Source organism: Thamnophis elegans, chromosome 9, assembly GCF_009769535.1.
Source record: "Thamnophis elegans isolate rThaEle1 chromosome 9, rThaEle1.pri, whole genome shotgun sequence".
NCBI lineage: Eukaryota > Metazoa > Chordata > Lepidosauria > Squamata > Colubridae > Thamnophis > Thamnophis elegans.
In genome coordinates this window covers 57,643,778-57,667,945 of record NC_045549.1, presented here as the reverse complement: position 1 = coordinate 57,667,945, position 24,168 = coordinate 57,643,778, and the positions used below count along the sequence as shown (strand labels likewise).

At 40.3% G+C, this 24,168-nt stretch overlaps 1 protein-coding gene across 1 annotated transcript in view; it reads left to right on the top strand.

Annotated features, from left to right (window-relative positions):
- OTOP1 (otopetrin 1) overlaps window positions 1-23,779 on the top strand; it is a 34,355-nt gene extending 10,576 nt beyond the window's left edge. Inside the window, exons 4-6 of the mRNA XM_032223649.1 lie at window positions 14,935-15,065; window positions 17,270-18,204; window positions 23,609-23,779. Of these exons, the coding sequence (XP_032079540.1) occupies window positions 14,935-15,065; window positions 17,270-18,204; window positions 23,609-23,779 (1,237 nt within the window). The remainder of the gene's footprint in view (window positions 1-14,934; window positions 15,066-17,269; window positions 18,205-23,608) is intronic.
- The last annotated feature ends 389 nt before the right edge of the window (window positions 23,780-24,168 follow it).

Below are 24,168 nucleotides of genomic sequence, written 5' to 3'. Positions count from 1 at the left end.
TGGGCAGATGCTACTTCAGATCCTGCGAGAGTGAGCTTGCATTGGGAATACAAGCATTCTCACAATCCGATGGACCACTTCACGAATCTCTAATTCCTAGGCTGCTTTGGCAATGAGACACACACACACTGCAGACTGGGTGAAAATGGCAAGTCTCTATTCTTTTAGAGCGCCCCTTTATTAGGAAAGTTCAAAGAAAGTTAGTCAGCAGTTTAATACAAACAAAGCATCTCACAGTATGTTACAAATCACTTCTTGATACACATTCTGGCAGAAAGGGCAGGGAGGAGGGACAAAAGGTACTCTTTGATAAGGGGAAATGAGGAGGTATGGAATTGTAAAACACATCCTGATAAGGAGAGCAGGAAGGAGGAACAAACGGTCTTAGAAAGTATAGAGTTGTAAATTACACAGAGAGCTACATTAGGCATATGGGAATGACTGATTTGTTACACGAGGCGGCAAAAGGATGCAAGGCTAATTCTGTGTGTTTATATCTCAGATAATAGAGGCCTCTCATCTCTGGTGTATCTGTGTATTGCTATTCACATAGACACCCGAAATGAATTCGGCTTCCTTATCTAAAAGCTTTCCCAGGACTGTTCTTTCCATATGGCTTTTGGCAAATGTTCACTGGGATACTTTTGATCCAGATAGATATTGATCCAGATATTCTATCCTATCCTATTGATCCCAGCTAATTTCACCCAGCCAATTATGGGATAATTTCCCACATCTCCTCCTTTTTTATTTTTTAAATGGAAGCAATTGCCATGGGTTGTTTCTTTCTCACAAATCCCCCTTCCATTGGATATCCAGGGATTATTAATTCTGATGTATTGACACTTATTAATAATGCGTGATGCTTCTGGATAGTTGCGTCCGCAATACTCTGCATAGTGGATCTCAATAATGGTATTATGCATGGCAACATAGTTAATCCCAAAAATATCATCCCAATAAAAAATAAACCTTGCTTCCAATTGTTAAAAATACCTCCAAGCCAACCGTCAGTGTCCAATATGCCTTTCCAAGTTTGTACAGGAACATGTGCAGTTTGTATCATAGTTCGAGTTATTTTTTCTATCACAATTCCAGAATCATCAATTTGTATACAACAATTACTAAGATTAAATTTACCACACACTCCGCCTTCGGCAGCGAGCAAATAGTCTAAGGCTAAACGATTTTGCATAATATAAGTTCTTGACAATACACTTTCTTTTGCAAGCTTAGTTAATGCCAATGCAGTTTCATTTGTAATTATTTCTAATACAGCTTGTAATCTAATAATGCGATTTATCATATATATCGGCGTTCTATATCCCCACGAACCGTCTTGTGCCCACGTCGCAGGATCATAATATGCAATAATTCTCTCAGGGGGCCACTCATCATCCTTCCAGTTACCTATTTTTATCCCTTTAGCAAGATCTATGGTACGTTTACGTCTTTCAAGAGTATCATATACAGGGACTCCCAGTTTTTGTTTTTTCTCTATAGGCATTAGGAAGAATGAAGGCTGAATCGCCCCTAAGATGCATGACCCATACCAACCCGTGGGTAACATATTATAGGCAAAATTACCACATATCCAATATAACCCATCAGGTGAATTCCACACAATAGTATCATTTTCAGGGTCTGAAAGTCCTCGTAACTTAGTTACTTCCAGCAATGAGTTTTCAGGTTTGGTCATATTAATTTGTGAAACCCAAGTGTTATTTTCCCACTCATTAGAACATTTTAAAAATCCCATAGGTTTATTTCTTTTAGTCTGATTATTTTTATTTCTGGTATAACATATGTGACCTATTATATGAGAGGTAACTTGCCAGGTTTCATTGAAGTTGTTATTAAAGGTGAAGTTCCCTTTCCATTGAGCTATTTCAGTATAATTTGCTTCTTGTACATGCCATGGCCAGCGATCTCCCATAGTGGTTCCTCCACATACAAAACAATTTTTTAACATAAGTTCTGCAGCAACTTCTTGAGCCAAATTAATAAACATATTTTTTGCTTTTGGAGGTGTAGGTAGATCGTTAAGTTTAGCAATCTCCTGCTCATAACTCCAAAAAAACTTTACAGGTTGATTTGTCAATTTTGTTGCTTCAGTCTTTACAATAATATATCCATAAGGATCCTTTCCTGCTTTATCTATACCAATACCATAATGATAGTATCGGGTACCTAAAGTACCTGCTACCTGTGCAGAAAGGCAGAGTGGTGTGCAGTGATGGGATTGACAATCAGTAGTGACTGGAGTAATAGAAAGATCGAAATGGTTAGGTCCATAGCCACTTGTATACCAATATACACTTGGTTGGGTATAGCCTCCATGTGCTGAAAGTGTCGAGCGAGTAAATAAATATCTATGGTTTTGGATATATGATTGTTCCCACGACTGTCCTCCACAGGTTACCCCCGCGGATCCTGTTCCTTGCCCTATAGCAATTGCTAAACATGTATCAAAACAAACAGTAATGGGTGCCATTCCCTTTAAAACATTATGGGCTATGTACCCTGATAATCTTTGTGCTGTAAGAAATTGATGTTTTAAACTAGATCCTCCTTTATAGCCATAAACATAGATGCTACTTGTTATAGGTCCTAACATTGTATCCCATTTGGTGTATAGCACTGATTGTATTGTGTATTGTTATGTGTGCATGGTGGTATTAAGGTTCCATTGCATTCAGGTTTCATAGTATAATATATTAAGGTCATGGAAATTGTTTTGCCTTGTTTGGTTTTTTGTAAACAGGCTGTGCAAATGTCCTCTTTTATCTCTCTTTTTGTTAGGTGGTGAGAGCTGTCTCCTCCTATCTCTTGTTGATAACTCAATAGTGTTAAGAACCACTCACTAACTGGGGGAAATTTTATACTTGCTCTTGAGGTTACTTCTGTTTTTATTATTTTATTAGGTAACCCTTTTTGGTATTGCGTGCATTGATACCAACCTATAGAATTCTCTGTAATTCTTATTCTAATATGTGAAGAGCAGCCATTCTCTTTCGGGTGTGAAATACCTCTCACATTTTGGATTGCCTTTTTGAATTTTGCAGGCAAAAATCGCCATGTAAACATGCTGCAGCTGGATTTTTCAAATAACAAGTTAAGGTAACTTGTGTATTGGCTTCTCCGTATGTATTGTGAGGGTAGATGCATATCCCTTGAGAATTGCAGTTTTCCCCATTGGAGTATGGAATGATCGCTCTTTTTGAGTGGTTGTGTGTGAAAGGAATTTCTTGAATATCCTCCACTATTCCCTTCTTATTTTTGCGTTCATATTCACATGCCCCCCATATGATTAAAAGCACAATTCCCATTCCCAACATCATCAGCAAAAGGTGCAACAGAAAATGCTTACAAGACATCGGAGGAGCCCAAAAATCCCAAAATCCCATTTCCTGTCCAGGCGAAGGTCCTCTGAAAAATGGGCATCGGGGCTGATGTACTCTGGGAACATATGACCGGCCAACGACCTGTTCCGGACGGATTTTCATCTTGAGTACTAGATATCAAAAGAGGGGTCAATAGACCCTTGGTGATAGTGGTTATAAAAAGGATTGTCAATAGCTTGTTGTACTGTTGGTGTGATACGGAGTTCAGTGTGAGAAGGATTGGTATAGGAAAAATTTTCCTCAAGATACTGTTCAATTATCACAATGTCACACGGGATTTTGCAGTGAGTGCAAAGCACACAGTAATGACAATGAGAACAGCAACAGGCTTCGCAGGGGCACGGGCAGAACCAGCACATTGGTCGCAATAGAAACTTTAGTCGTCTGTTGTTTGAAACAAAAGGGATAGGCTTGCTTCGGGATCCTTTTTATCATCTGTCTTCACTGGTCTCTCATGAAACGGTCGTATGCATCTTCCAGGAACCCACAACACTCTGTCCGGGAGTTGTACAGCAGCGTATCCACGTCCCCAAGTAACGAGCTCCACTGGGCCCTTCCACTGAGGGTCTGGTAATTGTCTGTAATAAACAAGAGGGCGGGGAGAAACTACGCTACGCTGAAAATGTCTTTCCCCGGCTGTAGAAGCTATGGGTGAGCCTGTAAGATTTAAAAAATTCTGTGTGTATAAGGCTTTGCTTAAACGGTTTTGGATTTCAGGCAACCCTATCTTAAAGGGGCCTTGCTGTTTATCAAGCATCATTTTTAGTGTTAAATTTGCTCTTTCTACAATTCCTTGTCCTTGGGAATTGTATGGGATGCCAAATTTATGGACAATTTTCCATTGATCACAAAAGGTAGCGAATGCAGCGCTACTGTATGCGGGTCCATTATCTGTTTTAATCTCCAGGGGGCTTCCTAAGACTGAAAAAGAGCGCATACAATGGTTGATCACTTGTTTGGTTGTTTCCCCCCGCTGTGGACTTGCAAAAATAAAACCTGAAAAGGTATCCACTGTGACATGAATATGTTTCCAGGGTGTAAAAGAAGAATATTGTGTGATATCCATTTGCCATATCTCACAACGTTTAATTCCTCGGGGGTTAACTCCCATGGGAATTGCGTTACCTTGCCTGCTACAGGTTGAGCACTGTTGGATGATCGCTACAGCCTCAGTTTTTGAAATTCCAAACATCTTCACTAAGGCTTTTGCATTTTGATGAAAATACTCATGGCTTTCCCATGGAGTTGCAAATCCAATAAAACTTTCCCTAGCGGCTTTGTCTGCATAATCATTTCCCTCTGTTAGCATTCCAGGAAGTGACTGGTGACTCCTAATATGAGCCACAAAATATTGAAATTTTCTATCCATTATTAATTGCTGTAACTGTAAAAACATATCTAACAATTGCTTATCTAGGGCTGGTGAAAGATAGGCATCAAACAAGTTGTTAATCACTTGGTAAACATACAATGAATCCACAATTAAATTAAATGTTTGGTCTTTTAATTTCTCAAATGCTAATATGGATGCAGCCAACTCAGAACGCTGTGCTGAACTCTGAGGGTGCGTGTGGTAAGTTATCCACTGTCCTGAGATTTGATACACACATGCACCCCTGTTCTTAGTTCCGTCAGCAAAAACTGTAACTGCATTTTTAATTGGCAGTTTACTTTGTAAGGAAGTCAATTGTAAATGTTGTAGATTCAGTAACAAAAACCTATAATCTGTGGGATAGTGGTATTTAATTGTCCCCAAATAGTCACTTAAGGCCAATTGAAGTGCGTCTGATATTTGAAAATATTTTCATAGTTTGAATTTTTTCTGAAGCAATTTTAAATCCTTTATCATTAAAATCTTGTACGATCTCTGTTAAAATCTGTGGATATGCACTTTGTGCATCTTTTTCTATGGCTAGCAAGATATCATCCATGTAGTGGTAGAATAGGATACCTTTATACTTGTCTCTAAAATGTTTTAAAATTTTATTAATGTAATATTGACAAAGCGTTGGGCTATTTAGCATTCCCTGGGGTAAAACTTTCCACTGATACCTTACTGTTGGCTCACTATAATTTAGTACAGGAATTGTAAATGCAAATAATACTCTGTCCTTTTTATGTAAAGGTATTGAAAAGAAGGCATCTTTTAAATCAATAACTGTTAAAGCATAATTTTGAGGAATTATGTTAGGGTTGGGTAACCCGCACTGCAGGGGCCCCATGGGACAAATCACTTCATTTATTTTTCTTAAATCTTGAAGCATTCTCCACTTCCCTGATTTTTTCTTAATTAAAAATACAGGAGTATTATAAGGGCTATTTGACAATTCTATTTTTTTATCTAATAACAACTGTTGCACAATTTCTTTTAAGGCTTCTAACTTGACAATGAGGAGGGGCCACTGATAAATCCATATTGGAGTATCATTTTTTAGCGTAAGCTTCATTAAGGGGTCCATTTCATTTATTCTTAATACAAAACATTCATTACCATCAGTTCAAAAAGCTATACGTAAGCCAATGAGCTCTATTTTCTTACTGTCTCTCTCCCTCTAGGTCTGAAAGCAGTTACACACACACACACGTCTCTCTCTCCCCCCTTCTCCTGTTTTCTTCCAAGGAAAGGCTCAGGGGGAAAAAGGGGGGGGGGAGAATGGCTGGGCTAACCTCTCACAAACTCTCCTTTGTTCTCACTCTGCCTTCTCTTGACAAGCTTGGAAATGATAACACACAAACATACACACATACCTTTAAACAATCTTTGCAACTTACTGTTTCTTTATATGAAAGAAATCAAAGTACGTGCATACCAACTTTTACCATTTAACATATATCAACACTGCAATCAAACTGCTTGTGTAAATTAACTTCACATGCAAAATCCTTTGTCATGCATTCTTCAAACAGCGAGGAATTTCAGAGAGCAGTTTAAATCCTAACTACTCTTCTCACCCTCACGGCTTCAAGCCAAAAGCCCATTTACAAACTTCAAACATCAATTTAATTCAATTCTCCTCTTTCTCTTTACCTTTATTCACTTCCTTTTCTCTCTCTACCTCTTTCTCTTTCTTTTATCACTCTTTCTCTACCTTACTCCAAAGTTAGGGTTGCCCCAAACTGAGACAACAAATCTCTCCCCCACAAATTAACATGCAATTTTATAACAACCGGTCGAATACGTGCCTTAATTACAGAACCTGGGATGGACACCTAAGATTTTTTTTTTAACAGACATTACATCAAAGTAATCAAGTCCAATTACCTAGGTCTTCCCATTCAGTCAGGCTTTACCTCATTACTTACTAAATTTCTTACTTTTCTTTTAAAAGACAACTATTACAGCTGCAACAATTCTCATCTGATGGTGGCCAGAAAGTCAGCAAATTTGTTACAAAATTGAACACTTTAAAATCCCTGTCTTTTGGATTGAAAATATCTTATCTACAATTACCTTGAGGGTGCACAAAAACTTAGGCACACATTCATGCATGCATAAAAACATTTTTTTCTCCATTCCAATTCAGATCTGACACGGGCTTTTGTAATTAGAGCTGCAAAAGGTGCAGGTTTCTGAGAAATGAAACATCTGTGAAAAAGTTTCAGGTGCTCAGGCAGAAAAGTGTGCTTAAAGCAATCAGAAGAAAAATTAGATGAGTCAGTAAGAAAGGGAGTAACAAGAACTCCTTGAGACAAGAAATGAAATAGAGGTAGCCGGAATCACCGGAAGAAATAGGAAGAGCCAGGCAGATTCACTTGCCAAGAGATTGAAATAAGAAGGAAAATAAAAGACAGCCTTTTGTGTGGGGCTAGCCGAATGCCCCAAAATTAATCTCCCGAAGTGTAATGTTGAGGAACTTCAAAGGCTAAAGATAACAAAGGCATGCATACAAGGGAAAAGAAAGCCTTGGATTCAGAGTGAGAGTGTGAATTTAGCAAAGAGGTTTTCAAATATAGCAGGGGGGTGTCTGGTCCCCCCATCACGGCTTGTTCATGAGTTTTTAAACATTCCGTGATGATCTGCCAAGTGGAAAGTATTTTTGCTGCTGAGTACCATTCATTTGGCAATAAAACATAATTTTCAGACAAACTCTGCAATAAACCTTGCACATATGGAGACAATAAGCCGTAAGTTACTATGGCTGATTTTAAATCTTTTAAAACATTATGTGGCAAGGGGGTGAACACAGGATTTTGTCCTGCAAAATCAACAGGAAAAGCAGCCATTAATTTTAGGTCCTTCAGTTTCACGTCCTCCCCACTTCTCTTTTTTTGCATTCCTGCAGTGAGGGGACCGAGTGAGTACTCAGTATTTTTTAAAACTGGATAAATATTAGATTTTTCTGCCTGAGGAACTTGTTTGATCTCTGTTTCCTTAATTTCCTCTGCAATTTCTGTTGTTACTTTTTCATATTTAGGAGGGATATCAGATTTTTCTGGGGTGTTGGATTTTTCTTCTTGAGGAGTTTGCTTTAAAATCTCCTCTTTGCTTTCCCTTTTCTCTCCCCCTATAGCCTTTGTTGTTATTTCCTCATACTTGGAAGGGGCAGTGGGGTTTAAAGATGCTAATTCATCTGCCTGCTTTTTGGAAAGCGTGAATGTGTCTCCGTTATCCTTTAATATAATTTTGTGAGCTCCAACTATTTGTCTAATTTCCTTAAGGTGAGCGATCTGCTCTTTTTCCTTAAGGCGAACCACCTGTTCTTTAGATAAATCTGTCCCCATACTTACGGATTGGCCTGGGTAAGAGATGGGGGTGTTGGGCACGCGATGAGTCCGTTCGACCTGTCCGGGCCTCCCTGCGTCGCACCTCGACTGATTCCTGGCGTTGTGAAATGGATCACGTCGGAGGTCACCACTTGCGAGAGTGAGCTTGCATTGGGAATACAAGCATTCTCACAATCCGATGGACCACTTCACGAATCTCTAATTCCTAGGCTGCTTTGGCAATGAGACACACACACACTGCAGACTGGGTGAAAATGGCAAGTCTCTATTCTTTTAGAGCGCCCCTTTATTAGGAAAGTTCAAAGAAAGTTAGTCAGCAGTTTAATACAAACAAAGCATCTCACAGTATGTTACAAATCACTTCTTGATACACATTCTGGCAGAAAGGGCAGGGAGGAGGGACAAAAGGTACTCTTTGATAAGGGGAAATGAGGAGGTATGGAATTGTAAAACACATCCTGATAAGGAGAGCAGGAAGGAGGAACAAACGGTCTTAGAAAGTATAGAGTTGTAAATTACACAGAGAGCTACATTAGGCATATGGGAATGACTGATTTGTTACACGAGGCGGCAAAAGGATGCAAGGCTAATTCTGTGTGTTTATATCTCAGATAATAGAGGCCTCTCATCTCTGGTGTATCTGTGTATTGCTATTCACATAGACACCCGAAATGAATTCGGCTTCCTTATCTAAAAGCTTTCCCAGGACTGTTCTTTCCATATGGCTTTTGGCAAATGTTCACTGGGATACTTTTGATCCAGATAGATATTGATCCAGATATTCTATCCTATCCTATTGATCCCAGCTAATTTCACCCAGCCAATTATGGGATAATTTCCCACAAGATCCTGGTTCAATGTTTGGAAGTTGTGAGAGTCTGGATGAGGAGAAACCAGCTGCAACTTAGTCCCCGCTGCCCCCGCCTCCAATATCAGGAGAATTGATATCTCTAACTCTGGATGGGGTAACTGTCAGGCTTGCCCCAGTTATTGTGGGTCCCTAGGAAAGAAACACCCTCAACTCCATCCAGAGGTGGGATTTAGCCAGTTTGCACCAGTTCAGGCAACTGGTTAACTTTTTGAACAGTTCAGAGAACTGGAAAATTCCACCACTGGCTGGGCCCTCCCCCTCCCTCCCCTCCCAGGAGTCCCAGCTACTCCTTATCTAGCCCCCCCCCCCCAATCTTGCCAGCCTAAACAGCCTGCCTCATTGTTGACCTGAATATCCTGCCACTGCTGCTGCTGTCACCATTTCCAAAGTGGCTGTTCAGGCTGGCAATGAGGCGACAGCATGCCATTCAGGCTGGCAATGAGGAGGCGACAGTGGTGGCAGCAGGCTGGAAATGAGGAGGCGGAGGTGGCAGGCTGTTTAGGCTGGCAATGAGGAGGTGGAAGTGGTGGTGGCAGGCTGTTCGGGCCAACACTGAGGTGGCGGCAGGCCAGTGTCTTGGGACAGAGTCGTGCCCAGCTTTGTTGGCTGCACCAACAAAAGCCGGAAGTAGCTGTCTGCTGTTTACTGCTGCAAAAATCTTTTTAGAAACCCTGACTGTCAGGCAATAAGACCCAGCAAGAGATGAAGTACCGGACAATCAGCCCTGGCTGATTCTCTCTGCTGTTGCTGTTGCTGCACAAAGGTAAATACAAGGGTGCTTTGCTTCCGTAGTAAGGCTCTAACCTTCGCCATCACTGCTTCGGTCCTCCTGCAGCACCCTACCTTGCCATGAGTGATGTCGAGTTGGTCACGCCCACTCAGTTAAATGATCCAGCCAGCCACGCCCACTCAGCCGGTCATTAGGAAGAACCAGTTGTTAAATTAGTTGAATCCCACCACTAACTCCATCTAATGGAAGTGATAAATTCTTTTATTAAGGATTAATGGTTGCAGTGAAAGCAGGCTAGAACGAAAATTCCCACGCATACTGTTACAGAATTTCCCCTTCTCCTTGGCCTTCCCACCTAGGGATGGTTTGTCTTCATTCGATGGTGTGCCGCATAGTGTTTTGGGGACTGCTTGGATGTTTGGTGCCACTTGGAATGTAATTCGCATTCCTTTCCTAGTCTCTGTGGCCTTGAAGAATGGAACAGGCCGAGGTGGCGCAGTGGTTAAATGCAACACTGCAGGCTACTTCAGCTGACTGCAGTTCTGCAGTTCGGCTGTTCAAATCTCACCGGCTCAGGGTTGACTCAGCCTTCCATCCTTCCGAGGTGGGTAAAATGAGGACCCGGATTGTTGTTGGGGGCAATATGCTGACTCTGTAAACCGCTTAGAGAGGGCTGAAAGCCCTATGAAGCGGTATATAAGTCTAACTGCTATTGCTAACAGGCTGGTTTTCACACCTCTGGCCTCTGTCAAACCTGTCACCCCCTCCCCCTTGGTTCATCTCTATTGTCTACATGACAATTGCCTATTTCCTCTCCCTCCCCCCCCCCCACAACAGTTTATGGCAGATGCCACAAAAAGTGTTAAGCTGAAGATGGCAGATCTGACAGTAACATACCCTCTTAGAAATCTGGTGCACAATTTGGAGGTCCTCTTAGATTCATGGCTCCTGCTAGAAGAGCAGATGGTGGCTGTGACCAAGACAATTTTTGCACAAATGTGTGCTAACTCCACTCATTCCTGGATCACGAGGCCTTGCACACAATCACCTGCTACCTCCTTGCTGTAAATGGGGCTTGAAGACATATGGGAGCTGTAACTATTAGTTTTGGGTGCTACTGTGATGAGAGCTGCACTGTCTTCCTTTTTCTACCCAGATGCAATTCAAGGCTCTACGTTTCACCTTTAAAACCCGACATGAACCCTTGTGGGTTCACCACTCCCTTGAGGATACCTGCCCTGTCCTACTAGGTTAGATAGGGTGGATGTGCTCTAGGTTCTCTTCCTTAATTGTTGTCATCTGGTAGGACCTTGGCAGAGCATCTTTCTAGTGACTGCCCCAGCAGTACAGCCCGCCCCACTTGAAATCAGGGGGATCCCTCCCCTTTTAGTCTTCTGGAGGGCTGTGAAAAAAGGGCTCTTCTCCCAAAACATAAAGCTAGGGTGGGAGTTGAGCTGTGGGAATGTATGGTCTGATGCAGAGGTGAGTTCCTACCAGTTCGCACCTATTCGGTAGAACTGATTCATCAAATCTACCGAACCGTTAGAAGAGGTTCCACCAGTGGACCCAGAAAGCGGGCCACACCTACAGAAGAGGTTCCAAAAAAATTTGAAACCCACCACTGGTCTGATGTCATATTGGAGAGGAGGTACTTTTGTTTTTAACCATGATATAAATCAGCGGTAGTCAACCTGGTCCCTACCGCCCACTTGTGGGCGTTCCAGCTTTCATGGTGGGCGGTAGGAGTTTTGTCCAATACTGAAGCATTTTTCTTTTTTTAATTTAATTGACTTCCCTACTTTATAAATCACCATTACTGTGGAACCGGTGAGCAGTTAGAAAATTTTACTACTAACAGAGATACAAAAGTGGGCAGTAGGTATAAAAAGGTTGATTACCCCTGATATAAATCATAGTTACAGTTGTCAGCTACTTAGAGTTATTGTATGAGTTAGGTAGCCATATAATCATGAAAATAAGTAAAATAAAACAAATAAACTAACAAAATAAAATATACATGGCAGAAGTATTTTTAAAAAAAGATCATTTGTTGCTTTGGATGTTGCTTTGAATATAGACCTGCTCTGTATTGTGTTAAAATGTGTTCAGTGCTGTTGCCAAAGTGAGAGTGTTGAGCCCTTCCAGTTAGACCAAAGGTGCACACAAAGTCACGAATACTGAAACTATTTTTATTATAGGATTACTGTAACTGAATCACGCAACTCTGAATGGCTTCCTCTTTATCCTAAACGAAATTAGGGAGGGTCAAACCTGAGATGTTTTCTCAACTTACATTCCTGGTTTGGGCCGAGAGGTCTCTTATCTGAGTGTCGCAACTCTTCCTCCTCTAACATTTTCTAAGTAGATACTCAACAGTAACCATCATTTTCTCATGAAAATTTAGCTTTGGCATACAGTGAAGATCACTGTAGTCTATTGTTAATTTATATAATAAATTATAGGACAAAGGTAGACTGAAAAATAGAATTGGAGCATACATTGTTTGGTGAATTAGTTTGGAAAGGTTTATTATATTTCATGTTCCATTTTACTAATGTACCTGAATGGTCTGGCTTATGGGAAAAGGCAGGACTGAGAAAAAGCCTCTGTTGCTCCCCATTCATTTGCTGGCTCTTCTCTCTGTTGGAGAGAGGGTGATCTAGGACTTCTCCTATTCCAGAAGAAGCCTAAGAGTGACAGAAGATGTCCTCCTACTATTGATGAAGATGTTGGAGTCTAGACACCGGTTTCTGTATGGTTTTAATGGAATGCATCTTTGGGGTACAGCTATGTTGGTATAGTGTGTTTACTTAGGTCAATGGTGGGTTTCTGCTGGTTCGCACCGGATCGGGAGAACCAGATGGTGAAATGGACCCGGAAGTAACTTCCGGAACACCTGCCCCAGCCCTGTCGCTCCACACTCACCCTTGCCCGCTGGAGAGGTCCAGCGGCACAATCCACCAGGCAGCAGAGGCAAGCTCAGGAGTTTTCTCCTGGATTCCCCTCTGTCTTGCCTCCTCCGATCTCCCAAAGTTTTTTCCCCAACGTGTGATAGTTTCCTACTGGATTCCCCTCTGTCTTGCCTCCACCGATCTCCCAAAGTTTTTTCCCCAGCGTGTGATAGTTTTCTACTGGATTCCCCTCCGTCTTGCCTCCACCGATCTCCCAAAGTTCTTTCCCCAATGTGTGATAGCTTTCTTCTTGCCGTGGCTGAGAGGAAGGAAAAACCCCAGGCCAGACAAGAGAGCTGCAACTCTCCCCAACCTCACAGAGTGCTCCTCTTTGCTTCTTCCCTGCTTCAGGGTGGCTTAGGCTACCTTCAGAGCCCACTAACAGGAAGAATTCAGCACAGGGAACATGGAGATCCGTTCCTCTGTGTCTGTATTGCAGCGACATCAAACCAGAAGTCCAGTATGAAATCTTGATGATACAACAACACTACATGCTTTTATGTACCTAAGTCAGTGGTGGGTTTCAAATTTTCTTAGAACCTATTCTGTGGGTGTGGCCTATTTTGTGGGCGTGGCTTGTCAGTCATGTGACTGGGCAGGTATGGCCAACTTGACATCACTTATGCACACTCAGTCACATGACCACCACCCCAAACCATGTGGCAAATTTTTTTTGGAACTCCTATGAAAGGAGGGGGGGAGAGGGGAAAACCTCCCAAAAATAGACAACTGGATGATTAAGGGCCGAAAATAGGGAGATCGGAGAAGGCAGGACAGAGAGGAATCCAGTAGAAAGCTATCACACATTGGGGAAAGAACTTTGGGAGATCAGTGGAGGCAAGACAGAGGGGAATCCAGTAGACTTATTTTTTTCTTTTTCTCATTTAAGTGTTGTAGACTCCTTTCTTGGTCCATCAGTTGGGTTATCAGTTTTTTTCATTCTCTTTTTTCATTTTATATGCCAGCCAGCGCCCTTAAACCAGGGGGAAAATATATTAAGAATGTTGGAAGATAATGTTTGAAGGAAACAGGCCCCTTGATAAAAATTTTAGAAAACGGGCTCTCCGTGGAAGAGGGTAGAAGTGGGAGGAACATTTAGACGGTACATCCAAGAAATAGACATAGGTGGAGATTTAAGAGAGGAATGGGGGAGACAGGCCCCTCAAAAAGCATAGCAATTGAAGTATCGAAGCAGGCAAGATACGATAGGTATATGATATATTTCTTCTTTCTTTCATTATTGTTGTTTTGACTTGCTTTTCCCTTTACCTCTTTTTTCTTTAAAGTATAGCTATTAAAGTATGAAGCAGGCAAGAAATGAGGGAAGAATGGTCCCTGTTCGGTGTTGTGGTTCTGAATTGTCTTTCCCTATGTCTCCCTCTCTATTCTTTTTCTTTTTTCTTTTTTTTCCCTCTTTTTGTAGGCAGATGACAAGTTAGATAGGAAATAATAAAGAAAAAGTTTTTTTTAATAAAGGGTGATATGATTAAAAGCTAGAGTAAGAGATAGAAGTAAAGCAAATATTAATGTATTACATTTTTATTTGATAAAATGAAAGTAATAATGAGAATTAGGTGGAATAATTGAATAATGATAGACTGTAACCTAATATAGATCTGTGTTGTGGCTTGGTAGGAGCCTTTGGAGCTGCTATCAGACTCTGACACAGAAACCTCCTGTGAGTGGTTTCAGGATGCTCACAGGAGAGGATAACAAGCAGCTGTGGCTTGTTAAGGATCTCCTCCTGCGGATAAAAGACTGATGGTGCCACGTCCTAGTGGCAGAAGTCAATGTTCGTTCATTCTGTTCCATTCTTGTTCTAGTCAAGGTTCCCCGTTCGTGTTCATGATTCAGAAAAACCAACTTGGAGAAGTGGTTTGCTGTAAGAGTTTGTTTTTGCATTTGCTGTTTAACTTTTTGCCAGAGAATTTATCTGCGTTTATTTTGGGCTCGCAGACAGCAAAAGCCGGGACTGATAAAAATATTTCCTTTGAAGTTCTGTTTGGCTGTAGTTTCTGAATGAGCAAGGTGGGGGTCAGAACAGATCTGTATTATTATGGGAATTTCACAAGCTGATTGAATGTAATAATAATGTTTAATCTCATTAGTTTTGTTTGTTTGGAATGTATGACACCCAGGTGCCACACTGTTCACACATTGATTTACATTTTTATAAAAAAAAACTTTTAAAAAAGATTTCATATTGAAAAATTATGTGTACAATATAATATGTTCGCATTGTTTATTTTTTAGGTTTGGAGTAATTCATTCAGTGTTTACAAATTTGCTCTTGTGGACAAATGGTATATTAACTGAATCAAAGCATCAACTTAATGAACACAAGGAAAGGTTAATTACTCTTGGATTTGGAAACATATCAATAGGTGAGAAATAGTCTTAGTACATTTGGGGAAGTCTTTCTATCCAGTATCTTAATTGACCTATAACTAGGAATTTTAGAAAGCAGGCTGAAGTTGGATCATTGCACTCAATATCTTAATTGTGTCCTTTTTTTCCTTATTGTTTCCTAGAACTATATTAAAGCCACAGATGAAAAAACAGGGTTGAATAATTTGGGAGTCATATTTTGCATGGTGTTGAAAAGTATAAATGGGAGCAGCAGAAGATCCATTTTTACTCCACTTTTAAACTGTAGGGGAAAAAAAAACAATCCTAAACTTCTACTGCCAATTTTTGATGCCAAGACTACTGACACTTGGCTCTGGATCCTGGGCAAATTCCCAAACACCTGCCCATCCTTAATTTTTTGGACAATAAGTGGGAGAAAATTTCTATCAAACACTCTGCAGCTACATTTTGGCAGCCTGACTCATACGATCCAGGAGCTGGAGTTTTGTTTTCGGGTTCACAATGCTGCGGGATTCATAGTTTTAGATATCCAGTTCCTTGCTCCTGATATGGGTTCCTGTGAGTTGCTCTCTAATGGGAATTTATTGTATGTGTACAATAAAGAGAAACCCACTGGATAGAGTGGGACTTGTTCCTACAAAATGGTGGAGAAAAGGGTAGCCATCATCTTTGACTTATAGGTTTTACACTAAATAAATTTTACTAAAGGTGTCAAGTATGTACTTCTGTATTTTCCACTTAAACTATTAGGATTTAAAAGAATAACAGAGTTGGAAAGGGCCTTGAGGGTCTTCTAATCCAACCCTCTGTTCAAACATTTCAAAGAAATGGCTGTCCAATGTTGGATGTTGGTTGCTGGAAGATAAGGCAGACTCTGAAGTTCCTGCTCACTGATACAAAGAGCAAACCCCAATATTCCTATCCCTCCCCCGCCCCCCAATATCCGGTTTGTTGCCACCCAATCTGGGATTGTTGCAATGTTGTGGGAAGCTCTGGGTTGTTCAGGCTGCTGAAATTTCACACCCAGGGCAAGTAGACTTGAAGATGCCCAGCGTAACCTGTACAAACAGCTCCTGTCTTCACTTATCAGCTCCCCCTCCCCATTTCCCTTCAGTTGATAAACTGGTGTAATTGCCCCAAATTCTTCCTCCCTCCCTTCCCCTTTGATGGCAGGATGCCAGCAAGGCACCAGGCCGATGATGGAGATCCTGAAACTAGAAGACCTATGAGGTCCTTTCCAACTCTGTTATTCTGTTAACTTTTTGTCACAGGTTAGCATACAAATTTGGAAAAAATATCACTTTAAAAGACTTGTCATATCTTATTTAAGATATGAATATGAGTTGTCCTTGACTATACAGTACTTATTACAGGTAGTCCTCTACTTACAACAATTTAGCCCAAAATTTCTGTTTCTAAGTTTAATTTTGTTCAGTTGTTAAGTAAGCTTTACTTTTAGTTTATGACCTTTCTTGCCAGAGTTGTTATGTGAATCACTGCAGTTAAGTTAACCCGGTTGTTAAATGAATCTGACTTCCCCATTGACTTTGATTGTTAGAAGGTCACAAAAGGGGATCACATCATCCCAGGACGCTATAACAGTTAACTAGGAGACAGTTGCCATGCATCTGAATTTTGATCATGTGACCATGGGGATGCTGCAATGGTTGTAAGTGTGAAAAATGATCAAAAGTCACTTTTTTCAATGTGGTTGTAACTTTGAACAGTCATTAAATGAACTGTTGTAAGTTGAGGACTGTCTTTGTAAGACGCATATTATATATATATACATACATACATACATACATACATACATACATACATACATACATATATATATATATATACATGTGTGTGTGTGTGTATGTTGTATTTGTGCTGATAAATAAATAAAGGGAGACTATTTATCAGCACAAATACAACAAATGTAACAAAAAGGCAACAGTAAAAATATTGGGTTTCTACCTGGATGGTCTCTTGTGACGAGCCGAAGGACAGAGAATGGAAGTAGTGATCTTCCTCCCATATTTGGGCATACCGGGGGTTGTAAAATCTTTATATATGTGTGTGTGTGAGTGAGTGAGTGTGTGTGTGTGTGTGTGTGTGTGTGTCTGTGTGTATCAGTATTTCGATCCTGTTTTAGGAATTTTTAGATAGGAATTTCAGGCCCTCTGATTAAGAAATGATTTAATTCTCTTTTTCTTTTCTTTCTGCATAGAGCTGGATGATCATACACCACTTTGCAACTGTACCTACAGCACCCTCTGCTCCATATTTTCCCAAGGAATATATTATTTATACCCCTTCAACATTGAGTATCACATTTTAGCATCCACAATGCTGTATGTGGTCTGGAAGAACATTGGGCGTAAAGTTGAATACCTACAGCCACATAAGATGCCATTCAAGTTTCAGGGCACAGCCATAGGCAGCATCTTAGGTCTAGTAGTATTTATTACAACAATAGCAGTTGTAGTTGTTTATCTCATTCAGATTGGGCGTTCAAAATTAAAGAGTGAACTAGCACTTATTATGTTTTACTTGTATGCCGTCACAGTACTAGCAATCATGTGTGCAGCAGGCATTGTGGCGATTCTAATCTATAGACTTGAAGACAATTCACTAGATATTTCTAAAAATCCAGCCAGAAAACTTGATGCAGACCTCTTGGTAGGGACAGCCTCAGGCTCCTGGCTTCTTTCTTGGGGTTCTATTCTTGCAATTATCTGTGCTCAGTCTCATCCAGCATATACATGGTATAGTTTGCCCTACTCTGTACTTGTTATCATTGAGAAATATATTCAGAACCTCTTCATAATTGAATCTATACATCGTGAGCATGACAAGAGTAATGATGATATTAAAACTCTGCGAATATTAACAGTGTCCAGTGGAAACAACCTCTCCCCTACAGCTTCCTATAAAGAAATCTATAATGGAACAAATGGAAAGTTGTCATCCACATTTTATGGAATTAGTTATCCATCTGAGAACAGTTCCAGTTGTGCTTTCCATGAAAACATTAATCAGAACAAGATTCCAGTCCCTCCGTCCCCTACAGATTTTTCATTCACTCCGAGAAACTTCTATGTCAACAACAAAAGAAGTATCTTGAAGAATATCGCTGTATTTTTGTTCTTGTGTAATCTCTCAGTAAGTATTTAAAATAATGCAATTTATTTCTCTAGCAGGACAATTGCCCTCAGTGTGTTTTGTCTTTAACATTAACTTCAATAGAAGTTAATGTTAAGCAGAAATCAGAAGATGAAATTCTTCCTTCCCATGTAATTTGTGAAGCAGCTATACGAGCACAACCACTGGAGGCCTGATGAACTGTTGGACATTTTGTCCTTGGTCCTTTTATCTTCCAAAGAGTAAGCAAAAATTGAACTGGTTAACTGTTGTACCCTGCTGTTCAACCAACAAAGATAGCCAAATTAGTGTAATTTTAAAAACCACTTCAGTTTCTGCCACAAACCAGCAATCAAGCATCATTCTAAAAAGGGACAAGAATTGAGAAGCATATTGTAAGGTTTGAGAATACGTTGAGACCAACAGAAGTTTGAGAATACATCCAAGTCACAATGAGCCAAAAATGAGGCTTAAACGGAGGCTTGAATAACAATCAGTGTTTAATCTTTGATCAAAGTTTAAAGACATGATGGTCAGTTGTTCCCAACATACCCCAAGGATATGCAGGGAAGAACTACACTTCAGAGAAGGTGTAACTCCTTTTTATACTGTTAGAAATGTTATAAACATCAGTAAAATCCCCCAATCCTTGATTTGTTTATCCTCTGGACAGGATAGAGTATTTTAATTATCCCCTTCAGGTATCTCCTTAACTCTCTCAATTGATCACTTAGCTTCTCAGGGAGATCCAAAGGTGTAATATCCCTTTCCAGGATAGTTCTTTGCCCATAGATTGCAGGAGATTGAAAAGAGTTCAAATGGCAAGGATCACATGTTTTGACATTTGCCAGATATTTTACAGACCCTAATAGCAGTGCCACAGGAAGTCAGTTGCAGGAAACAAAAGGCACTTACAACATGCAAGTGTATACGTTACAAATACAATGCATAATATATGTGTCTTACAGAAAACAAATGTTTCTACTAAAACCAACAAGTTTGTATCCTACTCCCCTTCATTCCACCTTTTATTTTAAAAAATGGAATGCTTTCCATTGTAGTGAAGATATTGCCAAATCAGGTGAAATCAGCTACCCCAGTTCAGGATTGCTCTGGGACTCAATCTTTCCAACTTCGGCAGTTTTTTTGGCTTTTTCCCTGGTCATCAATTTTGTGAACAAAATTTGTGGGATAAAATTTTCCACAGATACATCCTTTTGCTAACAAATCACGTAAAAGCAAACTTTGCAGTTGAATTACAAATTATGCTAATTAACTTCTAGAAACATTAAATTTTTATGTACCAATTAGAAAAACCAGATTAAATGTTATTAAAACCAAAATCAATGCACCACAGTAAACATGCCTTTAATTCAATCTGATTCTCTAGTTAGCTGAGATTTTTGCTATGGCTCTTCAATTCTTCCAAGCCACTGCATTTTTGAAATGGATTTTGAAGGATTGCAGTTGAAGGCTTGGAAGTACATTCAGAAATGCCTGTAAAGGAGCATTCTGTTTAGAATGTAGCTTGGTCTTCCATTGGAGGTCATCACATCTGGACGGCAGAAATCTGAAGGACAATTAGATAACAGCAGCAAAATTGTGATGGAATCTCCAGCTAGACTTAGGCAGGTATTAATAGGGGGGGGCAAGTTTAGTCTTTTCACTGCAGAAATCAACAGAAAGCTGCCCTCCCCCAGAATTGCCTGAAACCTTATCTGCCCAATTCCAAGAGAATGCAATTAGTCTGATGAAATTCTTGTAACATAGGAGACTAAACAGCAAAGCTTCTGCTTGAGACTATTCACAAGTAGTTCTGGTTGCTTGTGCCTCACAGAGTTCATCCGGTGTTCTTTAGAGTTTTGCAATCCAGTGTTCTCTGGAGTTTTGCAACTCAAATGACAGAGATGACTTCAGAACAGGAAAACATATGCAGGCTTGGCAGAACATTTCTCCAGGTTTGATGTATGTTTATTATTATATTTCATTTATTAGATTTTGTTCCAGATCAGAGTCTTTAAAGTGATTTATATTATATTACCTCTTGTATATATTTTCTCCTGTGGCATTGTGAGTTGGATTGAGATTCCACCAAGGTACTTCCTTTGTGGGAAGGGGAGTGCTAGAAAGTGGGAGTTTGATCAGTCTAACATTTTCACTGTTTTGATACTCTCCTGATAGTAGCTGAGTTGATGGGTAATGGCACATCTCATTTATTTAATGAAAAGAAACAGTGAACTAATGGCCAGAAGAAGACCTGTCTGCAGTGATTTGCTCCCTATTTATGGAAGGACAATATTAATGACAGGACTAATATGAGCTGTGCTATTAAATTATATTTAAAAAAACCTTTATGAATTCATTTAATCAGATTTATCTCCATATTTAAGAAGAGATTGAAGAGTTAAGAGTTAAGAGCTGAGGTGGTGCAGTGGGTAGAATGCAGTACTGCAGGCCACTTCAGCTGACTGTTAGTTCAGCAGTTCAGCGGTTCAAATCTCACCGGCTCAGGGTTGACTCAGCCTTCCATCCTTCCGAGGTGGGTAAAATGAGGACCCAGATTGTGGGGGCGATATGCTGACTCTGTAAACCTCTTAGAGAGGGCGGAAAGCCCTATGAAGCGGTATATAAGTCTAACTGCTATTGCTATTGCTATAGTTAAGCCTACATCTCTTGGTTTCAGTATGGTAGCTAAAATATATTTTAAAATATGTTTCTAATGGTTGCTTACATTGCTGCATTTTGTACAAGCTATAGTTTTTTGATGATTTTCAAGAGAATCCGCATGTAAAACACATTGCAATAATCCATATGATTAGACCATGAATATCTGTTTGAAGGGCCACCTGGTCAAAGAAGAGGTACAATTGTCACACCAGGTGAACCTCGGCAAAGGCCCTCCTGACCACAGCTGCCACCTTTTCTTCAAGCAGTTGCTATGAATCCAGAAGGACCCCCAAGTTGCACATCAATCTTGATGGGCCAGTGAAGACCCCTCCAAGACCAATAATGTCACTGACCCTGGGGCAAACAGATCAAAACATGAGGTCAATATATCAGTAACTTAATCTGTACAAGATGTGGTGGAGATATAAATGTACTGATGATATCAACCCCGAACAGATACTTGCCCAGTACTAAAAAGGAAAGCCCTGAGTCATCCTACAAATGTGTATGGTATACCAATATAAACAAGAATAACTTTTGGGAATAATCAGGAGATTATTCATTCAAGAGATTATAAATGCCCCAGGAGTTTTCTCTAAGTAGCAGATTAAAATAGATACTGTTCTGTATTCTATAGAGTAATCCCCTCGCTTTCAAAGGTTGAAGACTGGTAAAGAAAGGAACATTTTTTTGAGACAGTGACATTTTTTCTCTACAAAAAGTGATTACTGCACTTCTAACATGTCTACAAGGGGACGCAGTGGCTAAGACATTGAGCTTGTTGATCAGAAGGTTGGCAGTACAGCAGTTTGAATCCCTAGCACCGTGTAACGGGGTGAGCTCCCGTTACTTGTTCCACCTTCTGCCAACCTAGCAATTCAAAAGCACATACAAAATACAAGTAGACAAATAGGGACCACTTTGTTAGGAAGGTAACAGCGCTCCATGTGCCTTCACAAGTCTTGCCAGCCACATGACCAAGAACATCTTCGGACAGTGCTGGCTCTTCAACTTAGAAATGAAGATGGGAACTGCCCCTAGAGCTGGAAATGACTAGCATGCAAGTGCGGGGGAACCTTTACCTTAACAGGTTTACAAAATAAGCAAACTTGTTCATAAGAAAAGAAATAAGAACATGAATGTAATCGTCCTTCCTAGATCTGCTCATAAGAGCAGCAAAATGAAAATTTCCCAAACCTTCTTTGGCTCCAGTTCTGATACATTTCAAGCTGAGTATGTCCTGAACAATCTGGTCCTCTCTTTATCAATAATTTAATTACCCGGCTAGCCCATTGGAAAACTCTAGGCAGTTTCTTTCCATACAACAAGGCTGAAAGTTCCCCCATTAGCTGGGAAGCTCCCTAGGTTGTTACAATAGGGAAAAATAGGGATGAGGGAGTCTTAGCCACTGTGAATGAAAGACTGAACATAACTCCAATTAACAGTAGCAGTCATTTACCAGAAAAAGAGTCAGCCTCAGGGAATGGTGGAGTTTCGTATGCTGGGGGGTGGGGTGGGAGGCTGGAGGCTGGAGATGAGGGATGCTGAGGTGATGGATTCCTGTACAAGATGCTTTCTGGTGTCCCATTCAAATTTGCATCTGTGATTGTATGGAAAATACAAGATGGGGATGCAGGATTTCTAAAGTGGCTGGATCTTGGCAGATTGGAATGATAAAGGTCAAGGAGCATGCGCTTCAAGGTGCTTGTTGTCACCTTCAAAGCCCTTCATGGTATAGGATCTGGGTACTTGAGAGACCGCCTACTGCCAATCACCTCCACTAGGCCAATAAGATCCCATAGATTAGGCCTCCTCCGAATCCCATCAGCCGGTCAATGTCGACTGGCAACTACCCGGAGAAGAGCCTTCTCGGTGGCTGCTCCGACCCTATGGAACGAACTCCCCGTGGAGATTCGTACCCTCACCACCCTCCAGACCTTCCGCACAGCCCTTAAAACCTGGCTGTCCCGACAGGCCTGGGACTAAAGACTTTAACCCCACCCGAATAGTATGAATGTTGCGCTTTTTAATGATGTAATGTCTTTATGTGTGTATTTTGTTTTGTTCTTCCCTCCCCCTGGATTGTGAGCCGCCCTGAGTCCCCTCAGGGAAAAGGGCGGCATATAAATAAAGTAAAATCCTAAAATCCTAAATCCTAAATGTTCCTAACAAAACTAATGCTGGATTACCTTTAGGCTAAAATAACTAAAGTTTACTGTAGGCAAGTCATTAAAACAGCATGAGGGTACCTTGGTAGACCAATCAGATATAGCATTAAAGGCAACAATAGTGAGGTCAGAGATGTAAATGCATTTAATAATAAAATATTTTAAGAATATCTAGGAGATCATGAAGTGATTGGTCCAGAAAAAAATTCATGTAGTAGTAGTTGCAATCAGAAGCCAGGTGCCATACCTGACAAGGTCAGTTATGCCCTACAATGGCTTATGAAGTGCAATGAGTCCCCTTGCTTCTCATAGCTATTTTTAAAATTATTTATTTTGTTCAATTAATATTAAATTCTATTGTTTTTTTTTCCAGTGTATAATTTTAGACCTAAGAAAAAGATTTTGAAACCAGGACAAAGATTACATGACCATGTGAACAAACACACAATGCACCATAAAATTTAGAATTCCGCAACTGAATTTTTAGTTAAATTATTTGAATAAAGCTGGAAAATATTGTCCCCAGCATAATTTCAAGGATAATTTGTAATGTAAGATTTTTTTAAAAAAATGTTCTTTTTTCCCCATAGCTTTGGATTCCGCAAGCTTTTGGTTGCCGCCCTGAATATGACAATGGCCTGGAAGAAATGGTTTTTGGATTTGAACCTTGGATCATTGTGGTGAATCTTGCAATGCCCTTTTCCATTTTTTACCGGATGCATTCAGCAGCCTCCCTCTTTGAGGTTAGCTGCAAAATGTAAATTGTATAATTTCATCAAGAAGGAAAGATGAAAGTCTGGGAAGGTAAATACACTTGCTAGATCTTGAAGATCCAAGATCATTTAAATGGATTCTTTTGACCACTCCTTCTCTCCCTTGGGAAATTTAAGCAAACATGAATACATCTGTAAAAGGATTGAGCCAATACACAGCTGCAGGGTTGCAGATTTGAAGAAAAAGATGATTTGGCACTTAAATGGGCATGGATGTTACATCCCCCACCCCAATACTTTCAATGGGTGGTACAGAAGTCAAGGAAAAGAGTATGTTTTTGTAATCTGCTGCTGCCAGGTGCCAAGTGATCATCTCTGCTCTCTTTAAATTATCTTTTCCCTTCTGATCCAGAAGATTTCATTCATCCGTAAAGGTG